This window comes from Pelodiscus sinensis, chromosome 1 (genome assembly GCF_052426305.1).
Source record: "Pelodiscus sinensis isolate ZL-2025 chromosome 1, ASM5242630v1, whole genome shotgun sequence".
NCBI classification, from domain to species: Eukaryota; Metazoa; Chordata; order Testudines; family Trionychidae; genus Pelodiscus; species Pelodiscus sinensis.
This window is the reverse complement of record NC_143052.1, coordinates 342,948,826-342,962,521: the sequence shown is the minus strand read 5'-3', so window position 1 is coordinate 342,962,521 and position 13,696 is coordinate 342,948,826. Positions and strand designations below refer to the sequence as shown.

Genomic DNA, 13,696 nt, shown 5'->3' with positions numbered 1-13,696 from the left:
AGCCTCAGCCACACCCCTTCCAGGACTGCAGAATCGCTCCCCCGCCTCCCTTATCCCAGGGCCTGACAATTCTATCAGCTCGCCAGAGACCGGAAAAATTAGCCCTTTCAGAGTGCTGTGACAATGGCAGTGTATATAGCTCTTCGGGCCCTCAATGTGTGAACTCTTTTGGGGAGAGAATATGGGGGAGGCCCTCAGCTGGCTGTGAGGTCCATCCGCACCATTCAACTCACTGCTTGGAGTGGATTGAGAGGGACCCGCAATTCACTCTTTGAGAGCGCTTCTTCTCCAACTCATCAGTGTAGGAAGCAAGAGATGGCTTGAAACCCAAACTTAGTTTGCTTTCCAAGCTCCATGGAGTGCTGTAGGGCTAGATCAGGGGTCGGCAACCTTTTTCAAACCAAAGAGCCAAACAACATCAAAATTCAGAACAAGTGGTCAACAGAGAGCTGTATAAGAATGCCCATTTGCATGACTGAAAATAGGCAACTTAATATTATTGATGATTGATGTGATGATAAATAAATAGCATAAATGACACCTTGTACGCACAGGCTTAATTTAATGGGACTTCTGCTGCTGCATCTTTTCACATATTTCTTTGACATTTACATCATAACTGGTCAAATCCAGCTTCATGCCCGCATTCAGGCTGTCTTCTGTCACTCTTATGGCAGGGGGCTGAGATGTGGGAGTGCAGGAGTCAGGGTTGGGGCTTATGAGGGGCTCAGGGCAGGAGGTTCCGGTGTATGATGGGCTCAGGGCACAGGATGGGAGTGTGGGGGCATGCAGGAGTGTTATGGCAAGGGGTTGGGATGTGGAGGTGCAGGACCCAGGTTTGGTGTGTATGAGGGGCTCAGGGCAGGAGATTGGGGGTGGGGTGGGAGGTGCAGGAGGCAGGGTGGGGAACTGGATGTAGGAAATGGAGTGTGTGTGTGTGTGGGGGGGGGCGCCCTGGGGCTGGATTACCTTACCTAGCTGGGGTTGGGCTGCTGTACCTGGGCAGCAGTGGCTGGATTAGGGGCTGGGCCAGGACTAGGGACAGGGACAGGACACTGCAGCTAGATGGGGACTGCACCATGGCCCAGCTCCAGCACCAGCACACAGGGTAGCCAAATATGGCCAAAAGAGCCATATTTGGTGTCCTGTTGAGCCATATTTGGCTTGTGAGTGATAGGTTGCAGACCCCTGAAATGCTCAGCTGGAGTAAATTGGTGTAGTTCCATTTTCACTTGAGTGATTTAAACTTGCACCAGGATCTGTCCCTTAATATTAAAATGTGAAGAGATTCAATTGCCCGGGCTGCGAGGAGTACAAAAATTACACAATGGTCTTATTTACTTGTAATCCCTTCATTCGGCGTCATTGAGCCAGTGGTTCCAGCATTACAGGCAGATATTTTTCAGATATAAACTTTTTGTTGAATTTTGACAGTTTGCCCAAGATACTGGCAAAGTTGGGAGCCCTGACAGCCATTTTCTGGTTGTAACCGCATTCTGCTTCCATCAGGCTGATCCATTTGCATCTCTGATTTCACAGCTTCTTTCTCTTCTCTCTCTTTTTAGGGTGCTCCCAAGACCTGATGGATTTCTGATAGCGTGCTACTGAGGAGCTGGAAAGAGCATGGTTAAACACCAACCACTACAGTACTACGAGCCACAGTTATGTTTGTCCTGCCTGACCGGGATCTATGGCTGCCGTTGGAAACGGTACCAGCGGTCACATGATGACACAACAAAGGTTGGTAACCACATGGTGCCTCCCAAATGCATCTTTTGCTCATATTAATTTTTTTTGAATGTGTAACTAGGCATGGAAAAACCAGAAGGCTGGGAAATTAGGCTTCAGTTTTAAAAAAAATGTGCTCTCAGTGGCAACAGGGTCATGCAATTGGACTGCTTTTTATGTTACTTAAGTGAAGAACAGAAATCGCTGGCCCCAGTGGATTTCTTTGAGTTAAAGGCTGCATGCATTTTTAACTACAGCCATTAGCGTTCCTGACCTTTCCTTGCTGTGGCAGAAGAGGATGCATGTTTCCCTGTTCTCAATCTTCAGGCTTGTGAATTATATGACCCTTGTCAGCTTGTGTCGTGACCTCTCATTTTAATCTGCCCTTTGCATTTATGAGGAGACTTCAGTTCTCTCGCCTTTGTTTAATTTGTTCAGTTTAAGAACCTATGGCTTCCTGGCTGGCAGTTGTTACTTGCCTAGTAAAGCAATTCTGGTGACATAGTCTCTGCTGGGGTTGAGGCAGCTACCCAGGCTGTGGTACTACAGCTAGGTTCCTCTCGAGGCTGTGTGGCCTAGTGGGCAGGGCATTGGCCTGGGACCTGAATGGACTTGAGTTCTGTTCCTGGCTCAACTACTGTCCTTGTTGGGTAATCTTGGAACAATTATTGAGTCCTTTGTGAAATGGGGGATGATAATGCCTCTCTCCTTGAAGTGTGAGATCTCTTGGTAAGAGCTAAAGATTCATATTTTATTTTATTAGTATCATCAGGCGTGGGTGCTGAATTTCTGCAGTTGAGTGGTTTCATTGTACGTGAAGGAAAACAGAACAGTGAGCATTAGTGGGGACTCTCCAGGTTACAGAAACCAGACTGTCCCATTGTTACAGAGGGGCTTTCCAGCCCTACTAGGGTGGAGCGGAGGTATTTTTGGCAGAGGAATATGGTAAAGCTTTTACAGCTACTAGAGCATGGGTTCCCAAACTGGGGGGGGCGTACCCTCCTGGGGAGGGCGTGAAGAAATTCCGAGGGGGAGGGGGGTTGCAAGGCAACCCAGCCCCTCTCATCAATCCCCCCCCCCCCAAGTTGCTCAACAAGTTTTGCCGCTCTCTCTCTCTCTGTGTGTGTGTGTGTGTGTGTGTGTGTGTGTGTGTGTGTGTGTGTGTGTTTCTCAAAAATCAGAAAGGGGGCGTGATGCTGAAAAGTTTGGGAACCACTGTGCTAGAGGCACACCTATTTTATGGATAACAAATGGACTTCAGTCTCTAGAATTGTCCATGTGGCACCTTCTTGAGCACTAAATCCTCTTGCAGCAAGACCTGTGAAAAGTCTGAATGTTCATACTTGACTAATGTGTCTCTATTCCAAACTCCTGGACAGTACTAAAGATATTTCACTCCTCAGATCACTTCCTATTGCTTCTCTAGTTTCAACATTCTACCGTCTCTAGACTATCCTTTGACCCAGGAGGGTTCTGTGTGTGGCCTGTGAGACATTTTGTTTACTGTTGCCCAAGCACGGAATTGCCAGATTCCACTGGTTTGCGTCTGCGTATTTTTTTTTCCTACTGGTACTACTGGACCAGTAATCCAGTAGTGTCCATAAAGCAATAGCGTGTGAATTGAGGTATGTGCTGACTCTGCACCTCACTGACAGTGAGAGCCGTGTGCTCCCTCTGCATCCAGTCAGAGCGCAGCTACGGTTTAGTTGTCACACACCACAAATTTCAGGTACATAAGTGCAGTTAGCAAATCCCAGGAGACGGCAATCTTGCGGCCCACTGAGATGAAGAAGGCCACTCACTAACCTAGGTTGCCCATTGGTGCTCTAGCAACTGTTATTTAAAGCATTTACCATATGAACAGGAGACACGGCCAGAATATTGAAATACCATATTAAGTAGATTTATTTCACTGCGCTAAAAGCCTTTTACCAAAAGGCTTGATTGTGAATTGTATCCAGTGGTGTTGCCGAGTTAGGTTAGCTGTTCACACTGATTAAGAAGGGCTTTTAAAATAGAGATACATACTAGCCAGCAGTGCTTTTTTTTTGTTAAAAAAAAAAAAAAAAAAAACGGTGCCCGTACTCCAGGGGAAAAGTTGTTGAGCAAAAAAAAAACACACAAAGTGGGACCAGCATTACCCTTTAAGACACATGGCCCAGCCAACTGTTGGACATTTGAGTACAGAGGTACGCTCCAACCTTTCCAAGTAGGCTCTGACTGGAGGTGTCGGTACTGCATACCGGGCAGTACCGTCACAAAAAAAGCACTGCTAGCCAGAATATGAAATTTACTAGCTAAAAACTGGTAGTTAGGGTGCTGTTCAGAAGCAGGCCCACAGACAGAGAGGGGACAAAGCAGGCAACTGCCCCAGGGCCTGGCGATCCAAAAGCACCTCATACTCCCTGCCGCTGGTACTGCCGGATGCTTTAAATCACCACTGGAGCTCCGCACAGCATGCTCTAGCCTGCTCTAAGGGCTGGGAGGGGGAGGCGTGCTGTGCTCCAGCTGGTGCTGAGGTCTACCTGCCTCCAACCCAAGCTCTTCCACCTGAGGCCCTGCCCTTCTGGGAGTCCAGAGCTGCCCTTCCCACCTTGCTCAGGGGCCCAGTGAGGCTCTCGACTCCCTGTTCAGGAGTGAGGCCTAGGGGGTCCGTGGAGCCTTCATTTCCAGTGAAACTTGCCTCCTCTTGCACTGATCTTGATTTTTGTTGCTATAAATCGTCATCCACAAGACTGGATCATGAATCTGCAGTTGTGCTTCGGAAATTCATATGTTGTGTAAAACTGTTTGCACTGGGCTGTTTATGTCCTCCCACGTTGGCATTAGCACTCTCACAGGTAAATAAGGAGCTGGCAATCTTAACTCCCCTGCGTTGTTAATGTGTTTTTTTTTTCTGCTTGTCCATACAGCGTCTCAGAGCTTGAAGCAGCAAGCAAGAAGGGAAAAAGTTAGTGAGTAAACAATGCTAGGAAGGGCCAGATTAAACTAAGATTCTAAGAGGCCATAATTTGTAGTTGTGATGGGGTGGACTAGACTAGGCCCCCTGCTGGAGGCCTTGCTGCACCCTGCCCGAAGGAGAAGAGCAGAAGAGAGGTCCTCCAAGTAGAACAGAGCGTCTGCTTCTGCTGTGGCCAATCATGGCCTAGCAGGCTGATATAAAAGAAACTGCTGGGCCAGGGCTTGGCAGTTCCTCACTGGAGATCGACTCATTCAGATTTAGGCTCTGACTAGGAGGACAGCAGCATCTTGGACAACTTCAAGTGCCAGCTGAGCTTTAGACCTGGTTAAGATCCAGGTCCAGAGACTGAAGACTAGACACAACTGGCTGCAAAACATTGCAGAACCTGGGACAGGGTGTATTGAGAGCCTGGCCTCAAAGCCCTGAAAGAGAAGGCTGGACAGAGCCGCGTCTTGGTGAAGTGGCCCAGGGAGCAAGGTTGCAGCAGACACTCAAGACTCTTAGCAGGCAACTGCTACTGACAGGGTCTCTGGGCTGAGACCCAGAGGAATGGGTTATGAGCATGCCCATAAGCAGAGGTGGATTGGAAACTTTTGATGCCCAGCTCCAAAAAGAGAGGCTTCAATTATGATAGCAAAGAGAAACTTCCTGCAGGTGGAGGGGCTGAAGTAGCAGGTACAAGTTAAACCTCTCTAGTCTGGCACTCTGGTCTGGCAACATCCATGGTCCAGCATGTTTTTAGTTACTGATTGTCCACTTATCATGGTGTGGCCAAGTTTCTCACAGTCCCATCAAGTTTGTTTATAGGCACCAGTCCTAGGTCTTAGTGTTCTGCGCTGTTCTTTAGCTCTAATTTGCCTCTAAATGTCTTCTAAGAGTCCAGTAAGCAGTGGAAGTTTTGGTAATGCTGATAGACAATATGGACCTCCTGTGGTTCAGCAAATTCTCTGGTTCAGCGCTGGTCAGGTCCTGAGAGTGCCAGACTCGAGAGGTTCAACCTGTACCTTTATCTGCTCATGGATCTGTCACCAGAGGGTGATGGGACATAGGCATCTCATACATCACATCATGCCAAATTGCTGTCAGATAATGCTCAAGAATCAGGAATACAGAAATAACGTGGAAGGTGTAGACCTGGCACTTGATACATTAAAATAATTTTTCTTCCATGCTAATACCTTACCCTGCAAGTAGCAGCTCTGGCTTTAATTGCACCAGCTGAGGAGTAAGATGTTACTGATACTGAGTAGGGGTGGGAGAACCTGGCCCTGAATATTTAAAAGTACTAAGTAATGAAAGAACGTCTGCTAAATCTGTCCAATTGCTGAAATTCTATGAATTTGATGGGTGCTTGGGAACCAAATCTCTCCTGGTGGCTACTGCTTGGGCATTGGCTACTGAGATTATGGTGTTACAGAGCTAAGCACTAGTCCTGGCATAGCTAACTCTTTAAGAAAGTTATTAATTATTGATTTGATGTTCTGGGTGCCCAGACTTCTTGACTCCCTGGGTATTTTTAGCCACTAGCCAGGATTCCCAAACCTTGCACTTAATTAAGAGTAACAATGTACATATGTTAATCATCTCAAAACAATGTGCACCAAACTGCGACATTTGCCTATGCATTTTCTCCTCGTTGCCTGGTAAATAAAAATGGTTTGGTATGGCTTACTCTCAATGCAGTTTTGTCCTTGCCCTCTCATTGCAAGGAGATGGTGGCTGCTGGTTGCACCCTCAACTGGTTTTAGGACTCTCCCTGTTTTCAGTATAAATTATTATGCGGTTGTTGGTGTATTGCTAAGCTCTACCCACACTCAGAGGCTATGTCTACACGATAGCTTTTTCCAATTGCTTTTCCGGAAGAGGCTTTTCCAAAGCCACCTCTTTCAGAGGAGCCCTTATTCCTTGTAGAATGAGGTATACAGGGCTCCCCGAAAGAGAGTGTCTGCTCTTCTGCAAAAAAAAACGGAAGAGCAAACGCGTTCCCTGGAAAACCCCCACAGTGTAGACATAGCCAGAAAGAGCAGCTTTTGACATCCAGAATCAGACTACCTGCTGCATCTACCTTCGTCTGTGGTTAAATGGTAATCTTTTTGAGGTGGACAATGAACTCATCAGTCACTGTAGCCAGATGCTTTTGACCCTTTGTTGTACTCTTAAAGTCACCATTGGCTGCTGCATGGGATGTTGAATTCTGCTTGCCCCGTGAATTCTTGCCAGCAGTTGTGGGAGGGAGCCCCACTGTCAAATGCAGGCTGCTTGGCTGGTATGGATATAGGCTGGAAGGCTAGAACACCCAGTGAAGTCCATGTGGATCAAGTTCCAAGTGAAGAGCGAAGGTTTTAAAGTTTCATCCCCCGCCTCACCCTTGCAACTTATAAAAATGCAGATCAGGCTTCTTGCTGTGCAGAAAATTTAAATGAAAATGAGAATTTTAATTGTAAGCTTTGAGTTTTACATTTTTGTTCCAGAGCGGCGTGAAATTGTAATAGTCTCTTACCCTTCTATAACCTTTTGAAAGGAAAAAAAGTCCACACGGTTCTTTGTGCATTGGGTTTCCTTTCTGTATTAATTTTGAAAAATGAGTAGCAGCTGCAAAGCATATAGCTCCTTTTCTGTTATGTGCGGTTTTCATAATTTGCTAGTGAGATTGCTTTCATGCTTATAAAATATTAATTGGTGCCATCATAAAAAGGAAACAGTTTTGCTTGTGTTTCGTGTATTATTCCTGCTAGCCTCCTTGTTGGAATGAAAGGAATGATTTAGTGATAGCTTTGTCAAATAGGGAAGTTCTGATTAGATCAGTGCTTCATCCTAAGGAGACATCCTGTTCCAGTATATGACTTGCAGCCATAGAAGTGCGAGGAACTAGTACAAACTGTAGTGTGGCATATAGCTCCCATTTGTGCTTTAAAAGATCAAATGCAGAAATAGCAATTTCTGTAGGCAGTCACCAGACAAAACTCTCCAGTTGATGGATTCCTAGTGATGAAGCACCTAGGAAGCAGCCTTTCTAATTGTGGTATAAAATGTGGTGGTCTAGATATAGCTTGCAGACTTCACCTTAAGTGACCTGATGATGGGTATTTCAAGAGCAGCGTTCACTAGCAGTGCTGGTATTTCAGACTCTGCTGCAGCTTCAGTCTTTTAAAATCCATTGGGGATGAAATGTAGGATTAGAGGGTTTGAGTCTCTTTTCACACTGGTGTGTAATGCAGGCATCTCACACAGACTTAAATTAGAAGTCAATGCAGTTTTGCTGTTGTACCAAGGCAATGAACATGTATAAAAAGACAAAGGTCTTAAGTCTGGACAGTTCAGTCTACAGTGGTTATACTGCTCCTGTGATCACAGTGTCTAAGTGCCTCAAATCTTGTCCCTGGGAAAGGAATTTTTGTTTGCAAAAGTCCACAAAATCAAAATGCAGTCAGGAATGTCAGTCTATTTAGCAAAAATAAACCAGTTGTTCTATGGGTTGGCTGCATGTCATGAATTTTAAAATATCTAATGGATTTTGGTGACCAGCTTCTTGGGAAATGGAAGAGGCAAACTCCCTAAATCACCTCTCAGACGTCAACTGAAACTTTTGAAGTTTGAAAACTTAAGGTTACATTCTCTTTCCTCGTCGCTTTTTGCTTTCACCTATCTCTGCAATTCTGGCTGTTGGCCAGAAGTGGAAGTGCTGAAATACCATATTAGGCCATCAAAACTAGGAAATCACCTGTCCTTGTGAGCTGTCCAATCCAGTGTGCTGTGTCAGAAAGGTCTGGATAATTGCAATAAGCAGCCAAGTCACTGGACTTCAGTCCCAGCTATCTGAAATCCCGAGTAGACAAGCATGTGGTTGAAGCTGGGTGAGTCCTTTACATATGACCTTAATCACAGAGGTCTGGTCCTCTATTAGGCTTTGTGGAAATGGGACATTTTAGGCATCTAGTATAGTGTTTTTCAATGATTTCCAATGATCATTCATAGTTTTCTAATTAAATTCTTCCTCTCAGATTTTGAGATTAGCTTCTAGGAGTTTTTCCCCATTGATCTGGGGGAAAACACTTTTCTCCTTCTTCCAGCTTAATTGTTGTATGTTAAACAGGTTTGGGAACTTTTGGGTTGAAAGGAAAAGGTAAGCAAAGTAAGGTAGTAACCCTCTAGCTACCTGTCAAACACAGCTGAAATCCACTGCTTTTAATTGCTGCACATAATCCATATTGTGAAGGAAGGGAAATCACCCAAGCATCTCTCTCTCAAATCAGGATGTGATGTCTTGTGTGTAGGTTGGAAGATTTTGTGCAACACTGATCCAATATTGGCCCCTCTTCTATGGGGAGTGGGAGCTGCAGAATTTTGATGACCTCCACATCAGCAGATGGGGAACCAATCTCCTTGGGGACAGGCTGGCTAGCATAATCAGCAGGGGTTAAACTGACTAACAAAAGGGGAGGGTAAAAAGAGGGAAGGTATCAGCAGGTAACTCAAAATGAAGATCTAGAGAACAAATTGAGGAACCAAAAGACTTAATAAGAAATTGAGTTGCCTACATATCAGTGCTAGGAGCCCAGGTAACAAACAGGAGGAATTGGAATGCCTCATTTATGAACCTAAATTCATTCTAGCCTGTCACACTGAAACATGGTGGGATGATTTGCACATGTGGAATGTTGAAATTGATGGTTACAAGCTATTTTGAAGGGCTACCCTGTTAAAAATGGCACTGCTTGTTTCTGAGTCACTGGATAATTCTGAAGAAAATGGTTTAAAACACAAGATTGGATATTAGTTGGCATCTACTGCAGACCACCAAATCACACTGGGAACAGGATGACCATCTCCTTACACGCCTATCTATAACGGGTAGGAGAAGCAGCTGCATGAGCATAGGGGACTTTGAATGACACACACACACACACACACACACACACACACACACACCCTTTAATACACTAAATTTCACAAAGCTGAAAATACTGATGAGTCAAATCATCAGGGAGGAAGAATTTAATTAAAAAAATGTGGGTGATAATTGGAAATCATTAAAGAGCACCTTACTAGATGCCTAAAATGCTCCAGTTCTGCAACTGAAGAATAAGGCCATGCTTGTTTAAAAAGCCAACTTGGTTTTGAAGTGGAATGATGGCAGCAAAAAAAAATATTAAAAATAATAATGGAAGAAAGGGGAAGGCGAAAGACATGAATATAAATCAGAAGTTAGGAATTGTATAAAAATAACAATGGAAGCTGAAGGACACGAGGAGAAATCAATGGTTGGCAGAGTTGAGAGTAATAAGGAGTATTTTAAATATATCGGGAACTAAAAGAATCGAGACAATGGTATGGGTCTCATACTAAATGGAAATGCTAGAACTATCAGTTATAATAGGACTGTTAAATATTTATGTATTTGGGGAAAAAAAGATGCGGATGTAGTATCATCATAAGGTGATTGTACTGTTTCCATTCCACTAGTATATCTGGAGGATGTGAAAAAGAAGCTACTAAAGTTAGACACATTTAAATCAGCATGTCCAGATAACTTCCACCCAAGAGTTTTAAAAGAGCTGCTGAGGAGCTCTTTGGATTGCTAATGCTGATATTTTTTATAAGTCTTGGAGCATTAGGGAAATTTCAGAGATTGGGAAAAGCTATTCCTGTGCCAGTTTTCAAAAAGAGTAAATGGGATGACTTGAATAACTATAGGCCAACTTGACATCAATCCATGACAAGGTGATGAAGCAGCTGATATGAGACCTGGTTCCTAAAGAATTGAAGGAGTATAATATAATTAATGCAAGTCAGCATGGGTTTGTGGAGAATTGATCCTGTCAAAATAATTTGGTATCTTTTTTATGAGATTACATGATTTGTTGATAAAGGTAGTAGTTTGATGCTCCCTACTTAATTTATTCAGGACCTTTGACTTCATAGCACAAAACATTTTGATTAAAAAAACTAGATTGATCTAAAAGCGAACATGGAATACATTAAATGCATTGAAAATTGGAAGATAAGCTCCCATCATGACACTATGGCAAAAGAGCTAATGTGATCCTGGGATGCATAAATGGGAATCTTGAGCAGGAATAGCGGGATTTATTTTCCCTCTCTTTGGCACTGGTGTGACTGCTGCTGGAATACTTTGTCTGGTTCTAGGGTCAGCAATTCAAGAAGGATGCTGATGAATGGGAGAGGGTTCAGAGAAGAGCTGGGGGAACGATTATAGTGTTAGAAAAGTTGCCTCATAGCGATAGATGCATGGAGCTCAATCTATTTTAGTTCAGCAAACGAGATGGTTGGGGTGCCTTGATTAGTCTCAGTATCTTTGTGGGGAACACACCCTTTATAATCTGATCTTCAGTCAAGCGAAGAAAAATAAAAAAGTGTTCCCACATCTAGCCACTGGACCTAGAGGTATTCAGATTGGGAATATGGCATAATTTTTTAACTGTGAGTAATTATTCATTGGTTCAATCTACCAAGGGTCATGGTGGATTCTCCATTACTGGCAATTTTAAAATCAAGATAGGGTGCCTTTCTAAAAGCTCTGCTCTAGAAATTATTTTGTAGAAGGTCTCTGGCCTGTGTTATTCAGGAGATCAGTGGTCCATTCTGGACCTGGAATTGATGAAAATCCACAAAGATGGGGAAATTGGAGCTCAAAGAATGAAATTGTGTAGAAGTGTTTCTCGGTGGGATTGAATTTCCGTTCCAGCTTTAGGTTGAAGACTGACTGTCAATTTGTTGTTTGTTTTTAGGACTATTAGTTTCAAGCTGGAGATGAGAATGAGCAAACTTTTGTTACTTTAAACATGTTAATGGCTTTGAGTCCAATTTAATAATAGCTTGATTTGCATCTGGGCTCCAGCATAGAATACATTCTTTTAGTTTTGCTGTCATAACACTGAGACATTAATTATGGATATGTAAATCTGTGTCTGTCCTTGTGTAGTCCTCTCCCCCCACCTCCCGCTTATGAACTGGTTTTGCCCTGATGCATCTAGTACATTTTTGTGGTTTAAATCCCTTGCATACAGATAAGTATTTATGCGTGGCAAGTCAGCCTCAATTTGTGCCGTGAATCTTAGATCCATCAAGAAGAACTGACAGCATAATGATACTGTGGCTGCAAAGTACTTAAATGATCAGCTCTTCTACGTCTTCTAATTGTACTTCGCTCTTTATGGCCAACAGCAGAACAAATCGGTGGTTCTCCTAATTCAAACCCATGGACCTGTCCCACTTGAATTATAGTACAATCTCATTCGATGTACAGGCAGTGTTTTGTCTCATTCACTGTGGCCGTCTCCAAAATATGGACCAGAGACTCTTTTACCAGCTCCCGCACATCAGTCTACTCCTGTTTGTCACCAATCACATGCATATAGCAACTACCATAACTGCTTGAATGCCGAAAGAGTCTGGAAACTAATGTCTAGCATTCAGCAAGTGTGGTGTCCTTTTTGGATAAAAGCTGATCTTTTTTCTTGCCCCCTAAGTATTGTGTTCTTCAGTTTCCCTCTGCTTCTCCACCAGATGTGGCAGTCTCTTTTCCCCAACCATGCTTGCTTGCTCCTTGTGCTTTTCCTCCCTTTATTACCCAGCTGTCTCATTCTCTTCTTCCTTCGACTTTTCTCTCCCACTAGTATCTGACAGCTCCAGGTCTAGTAAGCTATTGCTGTGGACCAGTTTCTTCTCCATTGTATATAGCAACATCCTGCAATTGCAGTAGCTAATCTGGCTCCTTTGATCATTTTCAGTTGCTTTTACAGACCACCAGAGTGTTTGCAACGAAGAATCAACTGCGTACAAAGAGAGCCAGTCCCATGTAACCAGCCAGCTCTGTGCATGGTCCATTGTAGTTGAGTTACTGCACCAGGATGGATCGTTCAACTTAAGGAAGGGTCTGACATCTATCCAAAAGAAGGTAGCGGGGTCATGTCCGCTAGGCAGCCTGTTACAGAAAGATTGTTGGGAAGGTCCTGTAGCTAGGACCATGATGCTCCTGCCTCAGAGAGAGCTCCTTTTTGAGTGGAGGTTTTTTTTGGGGGGGAGGGGTGTATATTTTATCATTACATGGAAACATTGAAGCTTGCTGTGAAGCTTTGCTGGTCCAGTCTGCTACAACATTTAGTAGGACTTGGCTTCTAGTCTAGATGTACTCCATGAACCTGATGAGTTTGCATCAGCTGAAGTGGCTCCAACAGCAGGGTGTGGAGAAGCCAATGGGTACCTTTAGTGTCATGTGCCACAAGCCTGTTCTAGAAGACCTGGGGGAAAGGCCCAACTTCTTCCCTATCCCTCCTGCTCTTCCCTAACTTCCACAGGCTATGTCTACACTCGTGGCTTCTTGCGTGAGTACTATGCAAATGAGGCTAAGCGTGGAATATCGCCGAGCCTCATTTGCATACCTAATGAGCCCCCATTTTTTTTTTTCAGAAGAGGCTCTTCTGCAAGAAGGAGCGTCTACACTGCCCCTTCTTGCACAAGAAAAACCCTCTTGCGCAATGCCGTTCTTCCTGAAAAGTAATAGGTGTAACGGCATTGCACAAGAGGGTTTTTCTTGCGCAAGAAGGGGCAGTGTAGACGCTCCTTCTTGTGCAAGAGCCTCTTCTGAAAAAAAAATGGGGGCTCATTAGGCATGCAAATGAGGCTCGGCGATATTCCACGCTTAGACTCATTTGCATATTACTCATGCAAGAAGCCGCGAGTGTAGACATAACCACAATGTTTTCCATGAGTGCAATGTGACAGTGTCAGCACCACCAAACTTGAAGGCTAAACCCAAGTCTTGGAAGACTTTATTTAGGGGCTGGGATTGACTAGGGTTTTTAGTGGCACTTTTTTGGGTCTCTCTGATAGAATGTTATTCATGCTGTTCCTCAGAGGTCTTTGGATGCACTGCAGCAAGTCTCATAGCACCTATCATGTGGGGAGGGCACCTCACTGATGGGCAAAGAAAGGTGCAGAAGTCAGCTGTTGCAAGGTGTATCAATGGCAACATGGGGAATGGAA

The 13,696-nt window shown here is 44.2% G+C and overlaps 1 protein-coding gene across 1 annotated transcript in view; it reads left to right on the top strand.

Annotated features, from left to right (window-relative positions):
* GDPD5 (glycerophosphodiester phosphodiesterase domain containing 5) overlaps window positions 1–13,696 on the top strand; it is a 348,323-nt gene that overhangs the window by 141,550 nt on the left and 193,077 nt on the right. Inside the window, exon 3 of the mRNA XM_075919541.2 lies at window positions 1,566–1,740. Coding sequence (XP_075775656.2) covers window positions 1,624–1,740 — 117 coding nt within the window. The 5' untranslated portion in view covers window positions 1,566–1,623. The remainder of the gene's footprint in view (window positions 1–1,565; window positions 1,741–13,696) is intronic.